Source organism: Oryx dammah, unplaced genomic scaffold (genome assembly GCF_014754425.2).
Source record: "Oryx dammah isolate SB20612 unplaced genomic scaffold, SCBI_Odam_1.1 HiC_scaffold_22, whole genome shotgun sequence".
NCBI classification, from domain to species: Eukaryota; Metazoa; Chordata; class Mammalia; order Artiodactyla; family Bovidae; genus Oryx; species Oryx dammah.
The window spans coordinates 39,771,738-39,790,312 of NW_024070206.1; the positions used below are offsets into that span (position 1 = coordinate 39,771,738).

Below are 18,575 nucleotides of genomic sequence, written 5' to 3' on the forward strand. Positions count from 1 at the left end.
CGGCAGGGGAGCCGGGCCCCCTGGGTGTGGTGGACGGCAGGGGAGCCAGGCGGGTGGTAGGGGTCCTTCTGTCAGTGTCTCTGCACCACCCAGAGCAGCGTTTCCATGACGTTCTGTGTGTACAGACTGCTTTGTCATCTGTCAGGCACTAGATGAATTGTGGTTATTGTCTTCACAAGCTTGTTTGAGGCAGAACCTGATGAGGTCTGTGTGGTTCCGTGAGCCAGAGTGAACCATGCTGCTGCCATCCAGGGTGGTGCCTGCTCACGGGAGCAGGGCATCTTGCAGGATGGAACCTCCTACCACACTGCCAGCAGGAGGAAAAGCCTTCTGCTCCTAACCTCCAGCCAGATCTTGTCCCAGGAAGGAGTCCTTGTGTAAGAGCACCAACAAGAAAACTCCAAATGAAGGGTTGGCAGGGCCTCCGACTTCCTGGCTAATGATGTGAGGGCTGGCTGTGGGCAAGAGCTCTTGGCTCGGGGGAGAGAGTTCAGGGGTGTCTTCCTCCATGACTGCACACTCAGCTTCTGTTTGACTGTTTCTACCACCACCACCACCCCCTGCAGCATACACACCAGCACCAGCTTGCTGAGGTCTGGCTTCAGCGAGCCATTCTGCAGAGTATAGGCAATGAACACACACCCTGCCTCCCCGCAGAGAAGTAATATTTCAACACATCATCAGTCACTGGGACTAATGGGTTTATTAGCAGGGCCTTTCCACAAACTCTTGGGATGGGATATGAGGGGGAGAAGCCAAGGCTTTACATGTGTCAGCTCCTTTAATTCTCCAGAGAATTAAGTAGATACGGGTGTTATCCCATTTTACAGATGAGGGAAACTAAGGCGGCAGAGAGACTAAAGAACATTCCCAAGCAAATAAGCATCATAATTTGCTTTTGAACTCGAGCGCTGGGTTCATGCCCTCCCTTCTGCAAGCCTGAGCCACCTTTTAAACAGGGAATATTTTAAATAGGAACGCCTTTTAAATAGGAACAGTTGTGATAGCTGACATTGCACATTAAGCACATGCTAGGTACTACATTCGTGTTCTAAATACACTTCTCACCACATCCTTTTTCGTCGTGTGAGTACTATTACTTACCTCTGCATCACAGATATAAAATTACTTGTCCAGCAATCCACCCTTAATATGCTCCATCACTACCCAGGTTTCTCTAACTCAAAGCCCCAAAATCTTAAGGATTGTGTTCCCACTTCTCAGTATATTGGGTGCTGTGGGCAAGGACAAAAGTAAAGGCGGCACCATGTGGGGAACTACAGGATAGACTTTGTCTAATTGACAGTATTGCGTTGCCCGTGTTCTGTATGTGAAGCAGGAATTAGTCAAAGTCCTCCCTGGGTTTTCTCAGACAACTCCCATCATCTCATTTGGTTGTTTGGCACCTTCAAAAGTATCATTCTGGCCTCTGGGCTTCCTGTTAATTCAGCGTCCATCGAGAACGTCCGTTTTCTTCCGGCTGGCAGCATCACCTGACCCACCTTTGTTGTTCTCGCTGAGACGATGCTAATGTCGTCAGAGAGAAAGAAACATGGTCGGGAGGAGAGACAGACGGTGGCCTTGCTGCCGGGTGTGTGCTGGGGAGCATCTGAAGTCCAGGAAGAGATTTAGAGGCAGTAACCAGGCCGCTGGAATCTAGAAGATAGACAACACAAACTCCGTGTGTGGGTGACCAGAGCAAAACCTTCAAACCCAGTTGCTGCCTTAATTTTTCTCATTCCAGGATAACTTCTCATGCAACTCTGGGTCTGGACAGCTCCAAAAGAAACACTTCGGGCTATGCTGAGTTTTCCATAGAGGATCAGCAGCAATATGCCAGGTGTCCTTGTTTAAAATGTGACAGGATCCTTTTTTTAAAACTTTGGTTTCTGTATAGAAAGATGGGGGTGACTGCCGTGTGCCCGGACACTGCAGGGTATTCCCCTTACTGCACACACGTGTACACGTGTGTACACTTCCTAGCAGTGGACGGTGCGGGACTCAGGAGTGATCATCCTGCTCTGCTCCCTGCTTGTCTTCCTAGAGGCTCACAGAACCATCCTAGACACCCGAGACCCACCAAGGTTTGCCTCCCTCCCTGAGCATAACGAATCCTGTTTCTGTGGCCGCCTCCCAGCTTATCCAGGTTCTACCATTAAGGGAGTGAGCCTTTAAAAAGCATCCACTTAGGCTTCCCTGGTTGCTCACTGGTAAAGAAGTCCACCTGTCAATGCAGGAGACGTGGGTTCGATCCCTGATCTGGGAAGACCCCACATGTCTCAGAGCAACTAAGCCCGTGCATCGCAACTATTGAGCCTGCACTCTAGAGCCCCTGCTCCACAGCGAGAGAAGTTGCCGCTACGAGCAGCCGGTGCACCTCACCTAGGGAGCCTGCACACAGCAGCCAGGTCCCAGTGCAGCCAGAAACAAAATTTAAAAAAAAAGCTTCCACCCTTGCCCAGGAAAGGTGTCAGTTGGGGAACAATGTGCTCAGCAACTTCAAACGCAGTTGCTGCCTTAATTTTTCTCATTCCAGGATAACTTCTCATGCAACTCTGGGTCTGGACAGCTCCAAAAGAAACATTTCAGGCTATGCTGAGTGTTCTGTAGACGATCCAATGGAATATGCCAGGTGTCCTTGCTTAGAATGTGACGGTATACTGCACCCACCTCGAAAGTTCCAGAAGCCTCCTTTTACCCACTGTGCTCCACCCTGACAGTGCGTCCTGTTTTTCAGGCCATTCACACACTTCAGTCCTGGCTGGACATGCAGCATGATGCATATGGTGTCCGGGAAAAAATGCCCACACTTTATTCCTGTTGCCGCTGGCCTGACTCCTGTGCACCTCCAAGAGGCGGAGATTTCTGGTTGCCTTCCTCTTGGAAGTGGGAGAGGTGCTGAGGAATCTGAGGCCACGCCAAGGGTCTGCTCAGCAGTTAACCACAGACGGACCCTGCGTCAGCACTGCGGGCGGAGAGGTCTCCTCCCTCTGTCTTTATTTCACCTTGGCTGGTCTTTGACTCTTATAGTCAGCCGATCCTAGAATAGCATGTTTGGAAGATGTAGACATGCAGATGAGTTTGGAGTGTAGAAGTAAACAGAGACAGTTCACTTTGCAGTTGTAGAAATCTCAGGGAAGTTTCCAGAGCAGATGGCCAGCTCGCTGTCCAGTTCCTGTCTTGATGATTCTCATTGTCTTTAATACTTGGCTTGGGGCCACAGGTGTCTGGGCTTAGGCCTTGGGTAGCTGCTGCCCTGCGCTTCTGTCAGCAGAGGGTCACCTGCTCATACAGAGGCGCGTGTTTCCTGCGGTCCTGTCCCGGAAGCCGCTGTGGGTGGAATGGCTTAAGCTACCTCCCCAGCTCCACCTACATCTTTTGGATTCAGCCTGCATTTCTGTCACTGGACGCAGCATTGAGTATATAGAAGGCAGACACCGCCCCTGCCTTCGCAGAGCTTGCTGCCCTGGCAAGAGCGAGAGAACACGGACACCACCGACTGGAATATGTCAGGCTATGATAAATGCGGTGATGGAGACATAAATAAACTTGTGTGGGGCGCACATAAAGACAGCCTGGAGGGACAGGCCGGGACTTCACAGAGAAGATGACATTTGTGTTGGATGTTGAAAGATGACGAGGAATGTGACCAGTTGCAGAGCTCAGGATGGGGGAGTGTTTTTTCTGCAGAGGAAACAGCGCTAACAAAGCAGAGGAAAGAACAGCCGGATGTGCCGGTGTAGCAGTGGCGGATGAGCCCCTATCTAGGAAGGTGGGCGGCGCCCCCGCTCTCCCCGCCTCAGTAGCCCAGAGCCCCCTGCAGGGCTCATTTGCGGCTTGCTTCTCCTTCTGCTGATCATTGAAAGAATAAGGAACTCCAAAGCAGCCGCTGACAGCTAATCATTTAGGAAGCAGTGATGGACTGACATGCAGATGTTAGGCTTAATTAAGCAGGTGGCGCCCCAGTGCTTGAGTCACGTATTTGACCTTGGTTTCGCCTGGCCGCCGCCTCGCCTGTGCGTCTGAGTTCCTCCCTCTTGCGTGGGGCAGAAGAGAAAAATCATCTTTGAGTGTGAGCGCCTCCATGGCACAGCAGGCTGGGAGCTCCCCATGGTGACGTGTGACGGGTGTGTCCTGCCAGGCCTTCAGGGCGCCTTCATTTGCACCCCAGGCGTTAGCAATCCGTTGGTAGTGCAGGACATTTGCTCTTTACACCCGCATTACCCAGTAAGAAGAGTGCTCTGGGGTCCGAGGCTCCTGCTGATGAGATGTGTGGTCACAGGGGCGCCCCGTGAGTGAGGGGCTGCCCTCGGCCAGCTGGAGACCCGAGGCCTAAGCTGGGACACTGCACCTACCCCCTTGCTCAGCAAGTGTGGAAAGCAGGCCTGGGGAGGGGCCTAACCCGGTGAGTGGGTTTCTGGGCCCACCACTGGTGTGACAGGCCCACAGTTCCTTGAATCCACCTCCTCTGACTTCCAGTCTGGGATTAAATCCTTCATCCCATAGTTGACTCCCAGTCCTGGTGTGAGCAGACAGGATTTTCTGTAAATTGTCAAGTAGAGCCTCATTTCTGTGATCTTCCCACCAACTGCCTAACACTCACAAAAACAGTTGTGTAAGAAAGGCACACTTGAAACCAGCTGAAGTCTGGGTGATGTGATATGGAAGCAGCTAACTCTTTAAAGTTAGGGTGATGAATCAAACAAAATCTCTAACCCCTGGGGGACTCAGAGGCTCAGAGTCCAGCTGGAGACGTCAAGTAGAGTCAGCTTGAGTCTGCAAGTCAGCCTTGTAGCCAGACAGTGGAGGCAGACACACAGACACACAGATACACACACACAGAGACACCCAGAGAGCTCCAGTGTGCACCCTGATGGAAGCATGAGTCATGGATGTAAAGCTCAGAAGAGTGACCCATTCTGGGGTGAAGGCAGTAGGAGAGGCGTGGGGAGGAGTGTGCAGCAGAGCAGACACGGGGGCCCCTGGTCCACCACCCCTGGTTAGCTTCCAGGAACATGACTTCCCTTCTTTGCTCCCAGACTGGAGGCAGCCAGTGGCTCCTCCTCCCTGTCTGATCCCAGTATGGGTGCTCTTCTGCTCCCAGGAGGGTGGGAGGGTGCCTCTATCTGTGAGGCCCTAACTCTGTGCGGAGCAGGGGAGTACAGAGGCATAAGGAGGATGCTTCGGGGCCGGCCTGGGGAGGAACTGGCAGAGCCTGGAGTAAAGGAGGGCTCGGGGCTCTGAGGTCAAAGGACACGGCGGTTAAGGGATTAAGGAGCGAGGGGTCCCGAAGGACAGCAGATGTGGGCAGAGAGGAGGATTGAGGTCTTTATGCTTCAGAGGTGGAGCCGTGTTGGGTGTGATGATAGGTGTGGTTGTAGGGAGACCGAATATTTCATGTACATCTTGACCCCAGTCCAGCCAGGGATGGTGCTAGATTTGAATCTAAGTCTTCAGTATGGCGTCATTTTCTCCTCCTGTTGTAGAAAAGATTACTTTTTAAAAGATCTTTTTTACTTCTAAAATATATTCCAATGAGTTTTCTCCTTCCAAGAAAAAAATAATCACAGCTCACACTTCTGTGCCAAACACTGTTCTAGGCACTTTACCTATGTTCAGTCAGAGCCCTCTGTCAAATTCAGTGACTCCATTGATTCACTGATCAATGATACGCATTGAAAACTCTGTTAAATGGGCACTTTTGGTCTGTTGCCCATTTTACAGAGGAGAAAACCAAGGCACCCAGCACTTAAGTCACCTGAAGTCACTCAGCTTGTAAACAATGGATCTGGGATATGAACTCCAGGTCCACGCTTATAACCTTGACGTTAATGCTGCCTCTCAGAAAATAAGTGGCACGTGGCCTTGGCTGATAGTCTGGGTCATCTGTTGTGGCACCCTATCTGCTGTCCTCCTCCTGACACATGTGCACAAGAGTTGTACACACATGTGCGGTCTGACACAGATGGATGAGGCCCTGTCCCAACTTCTGGAGCCTCAGGATCCACAAGGCTCAAGACAAGATTACAAATCAAAGTTTTACAGCCAAGGCATAAGCAAAATGTTGCAGGAAGAAGGAAAGAGAATCCTGGCTCTGGGGTCTGGGGACATGACCCTGCTGTATTTGAGTTGGATCTTGAGAGAGATGTCCTGGGCTAAAGGGAATAGGGCTAGACAGGAAAGAAGTGTGCAAAGTGTGAGAACACGAGTGTGTCTGTGTGTCCCAGTGGGTGCTCCTGACTGCATTGCAAGGGGTTGTGCATTCTGGAGGCAGCAGTTGGCCTTGTTGATCAGTAACAAAGAGCTATTATTTGAGAGGTGAAAAAATTAAAAGACTTACAGGTATGATTGACCAAGGTTGGTATTTCCCCGAGTTGGTGTTCACAATGTAATTCCCTGGGTTAAAGGCAAGTAGTAAATAGGTCCTTTGGAACCAAGTAGAGGAACACTTCAACCATCAAAAGTAAGCAAAAAATGCCTCACGTACCCAAAATAGATAGCCGGAAGGAGCTCAATTCCTGCGCTCCCTTGATGGAGAAACCGCCTGGCTAGGGGCAGCCTGGAACCGTGCCTGTCACCCTTTTCTTTACTTAACCACTCTTGACAAGCTGATTCTCCACATCAGAGGAGTCACAGGTTATAACAAAGGGTCTGCTTCAAGCAAACACACCACCGGGTGAGGAGGAGAAGGAAGCCCTCGGTCACCCTCGGGATCCTGGGGCTCAGTGCCCTGACACAGCAGGCTCACCCCTAGTATTCATAACACTCCTGGGTCCTTTGGTTTACTGTCTTACGGAGAGTGGGAAAGTATGTCATACATTCTGTGAGGCTGTGCTTCCGAAGTAGATAGAAGGAAAATGTGGTGCACAAAGCCTGCTGGCTGTGTTCTAGAAGGATCCGATCTTTGAAGGGGCGGGGGACGAGAAGGCGTCCCTCTGTGTGCCTCGGCTCCTGGGAGCAGGGAGGCTCTGCATGGCTCGCGCCATGGACATGGTGGGGCCGCTGGCCATAAGCTCCATCAGTTGAAACCTACCCCTGGCCCCTCTCCCCCCGCTCCACAGGAGGGCCACCCGGAGGAGCCGGAAGCAGAGGAGCAAGTCCACGAACAGCAGCCCCAGCAGCAAGAAGAGTACTGAACCGTCCCGGCAGCTCTCCACACTTCCGTTTTGGTGGGAACTTCTCTTCCAGAGAATTGGAACACGTGTGGCCTCAAGCTCATCAGAAACCAGTTGTTCCCAGTCTGCTGTTACATCATCGCGCCAGCGCCCACGCCAGCACCACCCTCAGTTCCCATTTCCTTTGCCAAGACACACTAGCAGCGGCCATGGGTGGCCTCCCCAAGACATCCCGGGGGCCACACACCTTCAACTTCCCCACTTGGCTGCTTGAGATTGGTTCTGCTCTTTGCATTTCTTTCCAGAACAACTTCTCCCCAACCCTACCACCACCACCACCACCACTCCCTTTTTATCCTGGTGTGAAACAATGGTAATTTGATATATGGTATTTATATTGGCATTTCTCAACCCAGTGTCACTAGATGTCACACACATTTGTGGTGCTTTGATGTTTGCAAGTCTAACCTCTGTGAACATAAATTTGGTCAAATAATAAATTGGAACAAAGGGAAAGAGATAACTTGATATGAAAGCCATATGACAGTGACTTGTTTCATGGGGAAAAACACAGTCAGTTTCTCCCTCCACTCACGAACAAAAGGGAAGAAAAAAGGAATCAAAACTAGGACTTCAGGGCCTAGCAGTGTTCATCCATCAGCATGTTAGACAACCACACAATATGTTGTTAGTTTTGAAAGACATTCACCCAAGGAGAACACCATCTCGACTTGGCCCTCCAACCGCTTGCCCCTCCCCCCCGCCCCCACCCAGGTTCTCATGCTGTTTTCTTTCTCAGGGTCCTCTTTGGTGGGCAGCCACTCTCCCCAAAAGCTGTCATCGGGTGTCTGCAGAGGGGGTCTGCACAGGCACAGGTCCTTCCTGCCTCTTCGTGTGGGTTTTAGCCCCAACCCTGTCATCCACGCTAGGGGGTTCCTCCTAAAGAATGACTTCAGGGTGTGCAGCCCTGGGCGTGCCACACACTTGCTGGAAGGCCTGGAGTGACGACCTTATGATAGGAGTGTAAGCCCAAGGGAGAACCCTGCTTCTGAAGTCTGGTGTTGACACTGGAAAGACAGCACAGAAAAATCTGACTCCCAATGCCTTCTGGAATAAGGAATTCCCCCTCTTCAGTACGATGGCCCTCCTCGTCATTGACCTTCGCTAAACCGTGGCAATTCATAAATAGAGGAAACATGAATGAATTAAAAGCATTCCTTATTTTTTTTAAACTAATATTTGCACATTTTCTTAGTATCTTTCCAAATCTTTGCCTCCCCCCACCCCCACCCCCCCGAACCACCCCTTTGAAAGATGGTTTCCCTCCCTGGATCATTCATTTCACTTGGTTTCTAACTTTAGATTTTCTTTCACGTGTTATTTGACTTAGCAGGTGCAACAAAAAACAAACAAGTGTGCCCCCCCACTTTCCTAATTGAAAAAGCTTCAAATAAATTTCTGAATTACGTCTCATAAAGCTTTGACATTTCTTTATTAACTGATGAAATACGAATTCTAAATTCTAGCCTTGAAGCTTTCCACCAAAAGGAGTCTTCTCAGATCTTTGGTGGCAGAGTGGTCTTTATCGAGTTACACGTGAAAAGGATTGCTTGTATTTTTGAGGTTGTTACAGGACACTGCAGAAGTGGACAGCTGTTCCATGGGGCTTGGTTTCCCTTTCTTCTCTCTCCTGCTTGCTCTGCGCCTCGGCGACAGCGCGTTTCTCCCAGGCTGGAATCCGGCCTGGCTCTCTGTGGTGACGTCCTCCCACACCTGGTCGCAAGGCGTGGTCGTGCTATACGCAGCATCGTGCTTCACGGCGTGTCCCCTCCCAAGCCTGTCGCACTCACTGAGTTTCCTTCTTTTTAAACAGCTCTGGTGAAGAGGCACAATAAGTAGTTCCGTGCAGGTGACACTTCAGTGGTTCCCGGGCAGTTCTTTGCTTGCCCTGGACACATGAGTAACACCCAGTGCCGGGTAGGGCAGGGCCCACGCTCCCATCATGAGGGTGATTACTGGGTAGTGTGCTTAAGCCTCACCAGTGACCCTCAGCCACTCTGTTCCTCCCTAGACCCCCGACTTTCTTGCTATTAACATACTGGCCAGATACCTGGCAAAGATAACTTCCGCCAGTCATCCTATTCCCGCTTCCTTCCTGGTGTCTTGGGGCAGACTCTTGGTTTATTTAGAGAGGAGCTATATACTTCCCTTTCTGACTCCATCTGGGGCGTCTTCCACCGCACGGGACATCACTGGTGCCTCGGGGAATCTTTGACAGCTAAGTTTCTCAGTCCTCTTTGGCTGCACCCCAGCCTCTAGTGCAGCTCACCTCTCATTTCCCAGGACTGCTCCTTTCTCCCTGATGACTGTACCCCATCATTCATCTCAGCAGCCAGCGTGGGCTTTCCTCCATGTCCCCTGCCCTCGTCACACATCCTCATGCTGGGCTGAGAAGCATCCGCTGGACGTGGGTCTTAGTGTCCCCTTCACACCCGCCACAGCTGATTATAGTATGTCCACTGCTCATATCAGGTAGGAAGTGATTGAAGCAGGGGGTAAAGAGAAAACAGCAGAAAAGCAGAAAAAAGACAAAAGACACACCCCGAGAGAAGTAAACTCCAGAAGGGAACCAGGAACTCCTCCCTTCCCTGGTGAGTATTTCCATTATTCCATTAAGGTTTAATATGCATTCAGATTACTTTTACTAAATAGTACACCATAAAGCTTTTGTTATATATTAAATGTAAACTGAAAGGAATGTAAACAAATGTATTGTTAATTATAAATATAGATAAGTAATGACATAATAGATGAAAAGGTCTTATTCAGATGTATCACATTCATTTTACATTACCCATCTATTGTCGCATGGTAGAATAGTTTTTTGTCTCTGAATATGTGAATAACTTGACTTGCGTTTATCTTTTTACATATTTAATAAAAAAAAGTATATGTTAAAATCAACCTGGTTCCATAGAGTCTTAAATTTTTATGCCACAGGTTTCCTTTTGAGTGAGCATGTTTATACTAATAGGTTCTTTATGTAAATTTCACACAAAGTCCACATGGTTTACATGGGCAGGGGGTGGCTTGTTTTTATTGATGGCAAATGTTTTAGCAGGAATTACAGGTTAATATTTAAATCAAATGTAGCAGCTATACCACCGTTTTAAAATTCTACAATTAAAAACAAAACAGGCTTTTCTGGTGGCTCAGATGGTAAAGAATCTGCCTGCAATGTGGGAGACCTGGGTTCAGTCCCTGGGTTGGGAAGATCCCCTGGAGGAGGGCATGGCAACCCACTCCGGTTTGCTTGCCTGGAGAATCCCCATGGACAGAGGAGCCTGGCAGGCTACAATCCATGGGGTCTCAAAGAGTTGGACACGACTGAGTGACTTTCACTAAGAATCCCCCTTTAGGAAACATTCCGCTTGCAAGCCAACAAAGTCTTCGCTCCCATCTTGACAACACAGGGGCTGAGCAAAAGCAGGTAGATGTTTTGAAGTAAAGCTTTGTGGTAAAATGACCTGCAGTGGTCAAAAGCTATTTGATTAAGTGTATTTCCTCCAGTTTGCTGACTTTAACAGTGATAATTGACAGACATAAATGGAATACACACCTTGCAGGAATAACTGAAGAAATGTATTTATTCAAACTGGCCTGGTGCCCCCTTGGACACCCTGTAGAACAGCTGACAGTCTGTAGAAGACTTTGCCCAGGAGCCTGCAGATTACTGGAGTTCATCCCAAAGGATGCCAGCCTTCCTGAACCTGCTTTCAAGCACCACCTAGAGGCCAGTTTTGTGTCTGTACTGCCCTTGGCAACTCTTTCCCATTCATTTGCCTTTAGGTCCTTGAAGCAGGAAAATCACAGAGCCATCACCACTGCTCTCCATTCACACATTACTCCACAGGGTACTTCCATGATGGAAGTCTGAGCCATAGTTACCTGGGTTGGGAAATGGGTTTTTTTGTCTGTGTTCAGTCACTCAGTTGTGTCTAATGCTATGGACAAGTAACCTGCCAGGCTCCTCTGTCCATGGGATTCTCCAGGCAAGAATACTGGAGTGGGTTGCCATTTCCTCCTCCAAGGGATCTTCCTGTCCCCAGGAATTGAACCCGTGTCTCCTGCCTTGCAGGCGGCTTCTTCACCCACAGAGTCAAGCACATGCTTAGAGCACGTGTGAAAAGTGAAAGTGAAAGTCGCTCAGCCGTGTCCAGCTCTGCGATCTCATGGACTATACAGTCCATGGAATTCTCCAGGCCAAATCCAGGGGATCTTCCCAACCCAGGGATCAAACCCAGGTCTCCCTCATTGCAGGCAGGATTCTCTACCAGCTGAGCCACCAGGGAAAATCGCTAAACAGTTCAAAAGTGGTGAGATAACATATTTGCTCCATTTTATTAAATCTGAGATCATGGATAAAAATTTGAGGTGTTCCTACTTGGTATGATGGGTAAGCCGGTGAGTCCAGAAGGAAGGGAAAAGAGTTAATGCACTCCACTAAGTTCGAGTTACAAGATGCTGGTTCTCTAAAATTAAACACACCTTCACGTCTGGCCTTTCTCATTCTTCCTCTGAATGGCTAGAACAGAGCCACCATGACTGTTGAGGCTGCTACTACAGATAAATATTCACTGACCCAACTTCTCAGCACTGACAGTGTCGCCAAGCAGTACCAAGTGTAAGAACACCTTCTCCCTGGACGTCTAGCAGCTCCTGTCTGGCTAAACTAGGAGCTCGTAAGAGACTATTCTCCATCCTTTGGAAGAGCTCTGGCTTCACTGCCTAACACAGCAAAGTGTCAAGTCCACTGAACCCCTGGGGACCCTCAGATGGCGCCAAGGCTTCCGATCATGAGACTGCTCAAGGGCAGACCGCTCCCCCAAGCTGTGACCTGGACCCCACAGTGATCAGTGGAGTTCACACGGAAGGTGCTTTTGCTAAGGACTTGTCTTCTGTGTTGGGCTTATGATTAGAACAAAAATGGAAGGCCCAGCTGGAGCCAATTTTTTGAATGCCTTTTTCTCTCTTTCCACTGACAGAAAATGTTGAACCTTTTCTAGCTTGCCACATTTTTAATTTCTTAAACAGGTTTCTCTTTGTATTTTGTAACTATTTTATTAAGACGGGCTGTAAATTGACCTTAAAGGGCAATAGCATGTTAATATGTGCTTACCAGGTGGCACCGTGGTAAAAACTCCGCGTGTCAGTTCAGGGATCAATCCCTGGGTCAGGAAGGTCTGGAGGAGGAAATGGCAACCCAGTCCAGTACTCTTGCCTGGAAAATCCCATGGACAGAGGAGCCTGGCAGGCTGTGGTCCTTGGGGTCGCAAAGAGTCAGACACGACAGAGCATGTACACACAGCATTATTAACGTACCTTTGAATTTATGCTATTCATTAGAAACTAGCTAAATGTATTATTTTTCAGAAAACAAAAAGGTAGATGTTTCTTTCCATGTAGCAAGAATCCTTCATGTTTTACAGTACAGTATTCCTTTTAGTCTTAAAGGTTACCTGTATAACTTTTTAAAAATTTTTGTAAGATATGTTTATGTTATTCACTAAATGTTTTGGTCATATCTGATCATTTAAATGAAACTTTAGGAATTACAGAAGTAATGAAAAATTTCCATACCATGTATTCAGAATTTTAGCCTAACCCAGGTTCACAGCTTACTGCTAGAACACTCTCTTCCAATCTGATACATGTATGGATGAAATGTGACCTCCTACCAATGGAGCAGTTTTTTTTACCAGCATGAAAGTTATGTCAGAGAAAGACCACAGAAAATGAGTTTCAGTTTTGTCTCTTACAGGCTAAGCTCTCTCAAAGACAGTTCAGGGACCTTCTTGTCCTGTAGACACAGACACCATCAGAAAGCCTTTGGTCATTTGAAGACCTTTGGTCATGAAGACCTTTGGTCATTTGACCTTCTAATGTTGGTCCTCTGGAGAAGCCATGCCCTGGAAACCAGAGTAGGAAGTGACTGCTGTTGTACAGAAAGGTTGTTTATTCCTGGTCCCATTTTTTAAATGGAAAGATGTATATGTTCAAAGACTCACTCTGCTATCTCCTCAGGGGAAGAAAAATTTACCAAACATAGCCTCTCTCTAAATGTAAAACATAAATCCAACAAAGCTGCTAATTCTACCTCAGAATTACCCAAAATAAAATTTTAAGCCAAAAGAAGGCAGTGGGGAGGGAAGTTTTTCGTTTTCGCCTCCAATTTGTTTGAAAAAACAGTACTAACCATGGGCAAAATGCAGCAGCCAGTAGTGACCTTTTACGACTACAACATTGGGCCACTGTCCCTCAGTTACTCTAAAGAGGCATTCTGAATCCACACCTGCCTCAGTCCATAAACAGTAAACTGTATCTATTTACATATTTTTAAAAGCAGTATATTACGCCCGAGGAAGACATCATGGGGAAGGAGAGAACGATGAAGCCAGAAGTATGTCCGTAGCCTCACACATGCCCCAAGGTCTTCTGGACTTCACTAGGTCCAAGGGGGTAAAATACCTCCAATCTTCCTGCTTGCCAACACAGAGAGGAAGTAATCATTACTCAGAAGTATCCATATCACTGCGGGGAAAGGAGCGGGTGGGATGAACCGAGAGAGGAGCATTGACATACTCACTACCATGTGGAAAACTCACAGTGGAAAGCTGCTGCGTAGCACAGGGAGCTCAGCTCAGTGCTCTGACAACCTAGCAGGGCAGGATGGGGGAGGGTCCAGAGGGAGGGGACATATGTGTACATACAGCTGATCCAGGTTGTAAACTAATCCAATATGGTAAAGCAGTTACCCTCCAATTTAAAAAAAAGGGGTCCATAAGTTGAAAACAAATCAGTTGCTTAGGAGGACAGCTATGTAGGCCTGAGAGAAATTTCTCCATAGCTCCTCCTAAGAAAGTAATGATGCAGGTAACCTGATCTTCACAGCATCTCCCAGCCAGTACAGTAATGGTCTTACTGGTCTGTCCCTGTTAGTCATCAGGACTATACCTAATGACATAAAGCTGAGACTCGGTTCAGTAAAAACTAGTTCACCAAGGACCAAAAACTAGTTTACGGTCTGTGTGTGGAAATAGCTCCCGAAGTTTGGGGCTTCATCCCAGGATGCAGAGTATCCAGAGGAACAGGTTGCGGGTGGAGGGTGGAAGGCTACAAGTTCAACTCTTTGCCACAGAGGTTGAGGCAGACAGTGCAGGGCAGAGATCATGACCTTGTGTGACTGACCAGCACTAGACAGGTGGACACTATCAGGACCCAGTCCCTTTCCTAACAGCCCACTTGGGTGTCATGGTTTCCCCCAGAAGCACTGTGAGATCTGACACGTGACTTTCTGTTTTTCCGATTATCCTTGACAAATTACTGACAGGGCAGTTTTCCGTGTAGACTACAAGTATGAAACGGTTGGCTGTCCCACACTCACATAACCCTCAGAAAGATCCTGGAGACAGGAAACATACCATCTGTCTGTGGACTAAGTCCAAACATAAGTCTGCAGGGAAAAGGGGGATAACATTTTAATAAAAATCTTAACTGGATCTATAAAAACTTTCACAGGTTGCAAAATCGTTTCACAAATAACCATGTAGAGGAGAAAGAGAACAAGTTTTGAAAATGCTGTGACCTGGAGTCATGTATAAAGTACCTTACACATAGCAGAGAGTTAATCGATAGTGTTACTGATTTTGGCTTTGATAGTCCTGTGAGGGAGGTAACACAGACCCTGTAGCTGCACTGCCCTGGTTCTAGACATTTCACTACTGCTCGCTGCTCCCACCACCCATGCAGAGGCAACCCCAGCAGCTGTATGTTAGACCAGAGAATCCCGCCCCCTCCCAACCTCAGCTGAGGGTTCCCAGAAGACAGCTAACCCAGGGGCAGACAGCCTATGGTTGCCAGTGACCCATGGCCTGACTATGAGCTAGACCAATCTGGTTCTTAAAAATTCTGATTCCCGGGACTTCCCAGTGGCTCAGACTCTGCACTCCCAATCCAGGGGGCCTGGGTTCAATCCCTGGTCAAGGAACTAGATCCCATGTGCCATAACTAAGAGTTCACATGCCACAATTAAAGATCCTACATGATGCAACTAAGACCAGGCACAGCCAAATAAATCAGATAATGAATATTTTTAAAAATTCTGATTCCCCCAAAATAAGCAAAAATCCGTGTCCCTGAAGGGATAGTTCCTGGAGCTAGGTATATCTTTACTAGCTTGGAGGCAAGTGGGGAAAAGTCAAATGTGAAATAAACTCTGTTTTTAGAGTTTGCTACCCTCGACTGCTAGTTAGTGTCCAAAATATGTTGCTGGCATTGAAATGTCACTTTCATGCATATTCAGACTTAATTTGCATTTTTCTCACTTGCTTATTTGCTCTGAAGTCACTTCCTAAGCAACGACATAAGGAATAGTCAGTGCTTTAATAGAGCATATTAAAAAGCAGAGACATCACTTTGCTGACAAAGGTCCATATAGTCAAAGCTATGGTTTTTTCAGTAGCCATTTATGGATATGAGAGTTGTACCATAAAGAAGGCTGAGTGCTGAAGAATTGATGCTTTTGAGCTGTGGTGTTGGAGAAGACTGTTGAGAGTGCCTTGAACTGCAAGGAGATCAAACCAGTCAATCCTAAAGGAAATTAGTCCTAAATATTCATTGGAAGGACTGATACTGAAGCTGAAACTCCGACACTTTGACCACCTGATGCAAAGAACTGACTCATTAGAAAAGACCCTGATGCTGGGAAAGATTGCAGGCAAGTGGAGAAGGAAGCAATAGAGAATGAGATGGTGGGATGGCATCACCGACTCAATGGACATGAGTTTGAGCAAGCTCTGGGAGATAGTGAAGGACAGGGAAGCCTGCCGTGCTGCAGTCCATGGGATTGCAGGAAATTGGACATGACTTAGCGACTAAACAACAAAATGCATACAGGTTCAAAGTGAATTTTCAACACAAGCTAAACAATGATCTCTGTTTCCCTCCTGTACTCTCCTTTATTAGTTTTCCAGCCAATGGGCATGTCTACCCACCCTGCCACCACTTAGGGTCTCCCTCTAAGGTCAAGTGAGCAAGTAGAGGCCATACAACACCCAACTTTCATAAAAACCCCCTCTCAACAATAATGGCATGACCTCACCACCTCCACCTCACTACTGGCATCTCTTTTCACTCCTAAGAAGAAAGAAATGATCAAATACTCACCCCACCTTCTGCAGTGGACATATTCACCACTTTTTGTTTGTTTAATAGGTATTTATTTCTTTGGCTGCACCTGGTCTTAGTTGAGGCACTCAGGATCTTTGATCTTAGTTGTGGCATGAGGAATCTTTAGTTGTGGCATGTAGGATCCAGTTCCCTGACTAAGGATCAAACCCAGGCCCCCTGCATTGGGAGTGCAGAGTCTTAGCCCTGGACCCCCAGGGAAGTCCCATGACAGTTTCTGACATCGTGAACAGGACAAGTGTCAATTCCTATGGGCTTTCTGGAAGCCCTGTAATGCACAGAGGACCACGGGGTCAGGAGAAAGAGAGCCAGAGAAAGGCACACCATCACAGTGACATGATGGTCACTCTCCACTGTCGAAATTAACAAATGAGCACGTGTCCAGGTAAGCAGGCAGGCAGTGGTTAAAAGTCACCATTATCTCTAAAAGTTTCCTATTCTTCTTGCGCTGCTCTCTCCCCCAAACTTCCTTTTGCTGAAACTACCTTCCTTACACTGAGAAAACCTGGGCTATTTCCAAAGGAAGGTTTATGGGAAATGCTTCAGATAGTTTTAAAAATAGCTCAGAGATAATTTTAAAAACATATCTCACTGGACTCGCTCTTGCCTTTCAACGTAGAAATCATACTATCTACCTTTCTCCGTGTTCCCAGCTTCTGAATGTCCAGGGAGAAACCCTAGCCTTGCCACGTTCCTCAGGATCTTAGCTTCCACCTGCCTGGTGAGACCCATCAGCACATTCTGCCTTAGCCCCCTTGATGATACCATGGCAAAGCTGGGGACCCCACTGGTGGTCCATTCCCTGACACCCCCACAGGCACTCAGTGCCTCAGCTACCCGTGCAGTGTGGAAGAACCCATCTTTGAAGTCTGGTAAGTTCTCCAGCTATTAATATTTACTGAAGCTTACTCCGTTTGCTCAGGGTCTTTTCTAGTCATTGGAAAAGACCCTGATGCTGAGAAAGATTGAAGGCAGGAGGAGAAGGGGACAACAGAGGATGAGATGGTTGGATGGCATCACCGACTCGATGGACATGAGTCTGAGCAAGCTCCAAGAGTTGGTGATGGATAGGGAAGCCTGGCATACTGCAGCCCATGGGTTCGCAAAGAGTTGGACATGGCTGAGTGACTGAACTGTCTTGGTTTGCTCATCTAGAACAGGGATAATGATGGTAGCCCTGTTGTATGCCCACAGCCTAGCACACCATAGCTTCTCAATAAATAATAGTTACATATGTAAGCATTCAGCACAGTGTATAACCACCTCTGTATATATATCAGTGAAATTATTTGGCTAATTTCTAACCTGTCACTACTAAACTCCATGTACCATGACCATATAGACTTCCATCTGTATGACTCAACATTTCAGCCCTAACATCTAGCCCCCTGAACTGATACATAGAAGGTATATAGTACACTTACTGGTGAGGGAAAATTGCCTCTACAGAGGGTTGTTATAAAGACTTAATAAAATAATGCATGACAATGGTACCATCTCACACCAGCCAGAACGGCCATCATTAAAAAGTCTACAGATAATAAATACTGGAGAGGGTACAGAGAAAAGGGAACCCGCCTACACTAGTGGGGGGAATGTAAGTTGGTGTAGCCACTGTGGAAAATAGCACTGAGGTTCCTCAAAAAACTAAAAATATAATCTGGCAATCCCATTCCTTGGCATATATCTGGACAAAAATATAATTAAGAAAAATACACATACCTCTGTGTTCATAGCAGCACTACTCACAAGTACCAAGTCATGGAAACAACCTAACTGTCCATTGATTGAATGGATAAAGCAGATATACACAATGAAATATACATATATATGTAAACATATAGACAATGGAACATTACTCAATTGTGAAAAAGAATGAAATAATTCCATTTAGAGCAACATGGATGGATCTAGAGATTATCATACAAAGTGAAGTTGGAGAAAGACAAAAACTGGATGATATCACTTATATGTGGGATCTGAAACATGACACAAAAGAACCTATCTACAAAACAGAAACAGACTCACAGGCTCACAGTCTGATCTATATCAGACTTGCGGTTGCAAAGGGGGGAAAGGTGTTGGGTAGGGATGGATTGGGAGTTAGGGATTAGCAGATACAAACTGTCATACATAGAATGGGTAAATGACAAGGTCCTACTGCATAGCACAGGAAACTATATTCAGAATTCTATGATAAATCATAATGGGGAA

The 18,575-nt window shown here is 47.4% G+C and overlaps 1 protein-coding gene across 4 annotated transcripts in view; it reads left to right on the forward strand.

Annotated features, from left to right (window-relative positions):
* The window catches only part of MAPRE2 (microtubule associated protein RP/EB family member 2), a 187,460-nt gene extending 177,381 nt beyond the window's left edge, over positions 1-10,079 (forward strand). Inside the window, exon 8 of one of the 4 annotated variants that reach the window (XM_040264857.1) lies at positions 7,062-8,592. In XM_040264857.1, the coding sequence (XP_040120791.1) occupies positions 7,062-7,136 (75 nt within the window). In that variant the 3' untranslated portion in view covers positions 7,137-8,592. Of the gene's footprint in view, positions 1-7,061 lie in introns of all 4 variants that reach the window. The other 3 variants (XM_040264855.1, XM_040264853.1, XM_040264856.1) reach the window with 3 other exon arrangements.
* Positions 10,080-18,575: the final 8,496 nt, after the last annotated feature.